Source organism: Penaeus monodon, chromosome 19 (genome assembly GCF_015228065.2).
Source record: "Penaeus monodon isolate SGIC_2016 chromosome 19, NSTDA_Pmon_1, whole genome shotgun sequence".
NCBI classification, from domain to species: Eukaryota; Metazoa; Arthropoda; class Malacostraca; order Decapoda; family Penaeidae; genus Penaeus; species Penaeus monodon.
In genome coordinates, this window is record NC_051404.1 from 47,807,475 (window position 1) to 47,808,991 (window position 1,517).

At 37.5% G+C, this 1,517-nt stretch overlaps 1 protein-coding gene across 1 annotated transcript in view; it reads left to right on the top strand.

The window, feature by feature from the left end:
• Window positions 1-1,517, top strand: part of LOC119585278 (RNA-binding protein 8A-like) — a gene marked incomplete in the record, with an annotated part of 4,782 nt that overhangs the window by 2,414 nt on the left and 851 nt on the right. The window contains 1 exon segment of the mRNA XM_037933952.1: window positions 1,259-1,399. Coding sequence (XP_037789880.1) covers window positions 1,259-1,399 — 141 coding nt within the window.

Genomic DNA, 1,517 nt, shown 5'->3' on the forward strand with positions numbered 1-1,517 from the left:
AATAAGCGCCAGTAATGGTAAGGAGGATGTTACTAAGTGTGGAAGAGTTGGCTTTTTAGTCACTTATGAGAGCACTTCCTGCTTGTTTAGGAATATAAATCAAAAGATCTCCCCACCTCTCCACTCTATCATTATTGGTAATCTTTTTCCAGTGTTAGGTCTTGACCTTTTTGCTATAAGTTTGAAAGTTGCATCTTCAACAAACACAGTTTATGTGTGGAAGAGAGAGAGCAGAGCATGTACATCAAGATTGATTATTTACTTTTCATTCTCTCGGTGTTTCTAGGTAGTTATGATGGATGTTGCCGAGGTGTCACTTGATATTCCATTCCGTTAGAGAAAAGGATGCCAAATAAGAGATCTTCTAAGAGCCTGTAATGTACTTTCTTCCACAGATGACACATGATTTCCTATTTCACCCCAAAATAGAAACAAATATCCCACTCATGCGAGTCTCCTCGTAGTGCACACACAGCTCACCATCTTTCTCCTTCGCCTTTTCTCTCGTAGCTCACTCATCTAAAGTATTTCTTCGATCAAGGGACAAAGATTTCTGCCTTAGCTTGGAGATGAAAGATCAGGGTATGTCAATATGCCTGTAGCTGTGTGTCTCTGTGCACATTAATTATTTACATCTGCTTCTACCCCCTTACTTTTTTATTATAGCTTCTGGAGAATGACGTACTCATGTGGATGTGTCCTAGCAGCTTTTGTTAAGATGGTTTTAATACATTTCCAATGCCCTCATCCTCCCCAAAGAGAATATCATCGTCATCGTACAATATTCCAGCTGTGATTGTATCTTTGTTGTCTGTTTTTTTTTTTATATATATATATATATTTTGATTATTTAATGTTTTTTTTTTTATGTTTGTTGGAGATGTATAGCCTGTCCATATTTGGAGTTTGATTTCAGAGCTTTATAAACAGCTTTCTCTAATAGTCAGGGACTAAAGCTTCATTTCCATATACTTTTAACAGAACCTTTTTACACAGAGATTCCTTGGCCTCATCCAAGAAAACTGCAGAATAAGGGAGTGAAATAGTTTACAGTTACTTTGAAGAAATGTGCTACCATGTTCCAAGCATGAGCAATACCATGCATAAACCATATCCTTAGAAGTGCCGTGATTAATATTCCGAAGAAATAGTTAAAATCTATTGGAAATCTTGTCAGTTGAAGTTTCCCTTAAATCATTATACAAGATATGGATTAACACTTTCTGAATTTTGGAATGACCATTCTTTCCTTTTCCAGAGGGTCTTGTCAAGCTCAAGGAGAGGGCCAAGAAACGGAAGGGCCGTGGGTTTGGTGGCGAGGACCGCTCCGAGCGAGAAGACATCCACTATGAGGGCATGGAAGTAGATGGAGCAGATGATGAGCCGGGACCTCAAAGATGTAAGCAGTGTCATTCTTTGTAGTTTAGTTTATTTTCTGTTTAGATATGTACCAATTAATATTTTGTAGAGATAAATATTCATAAATTGAGAATATAGATACAGTTATGCACTTGCCT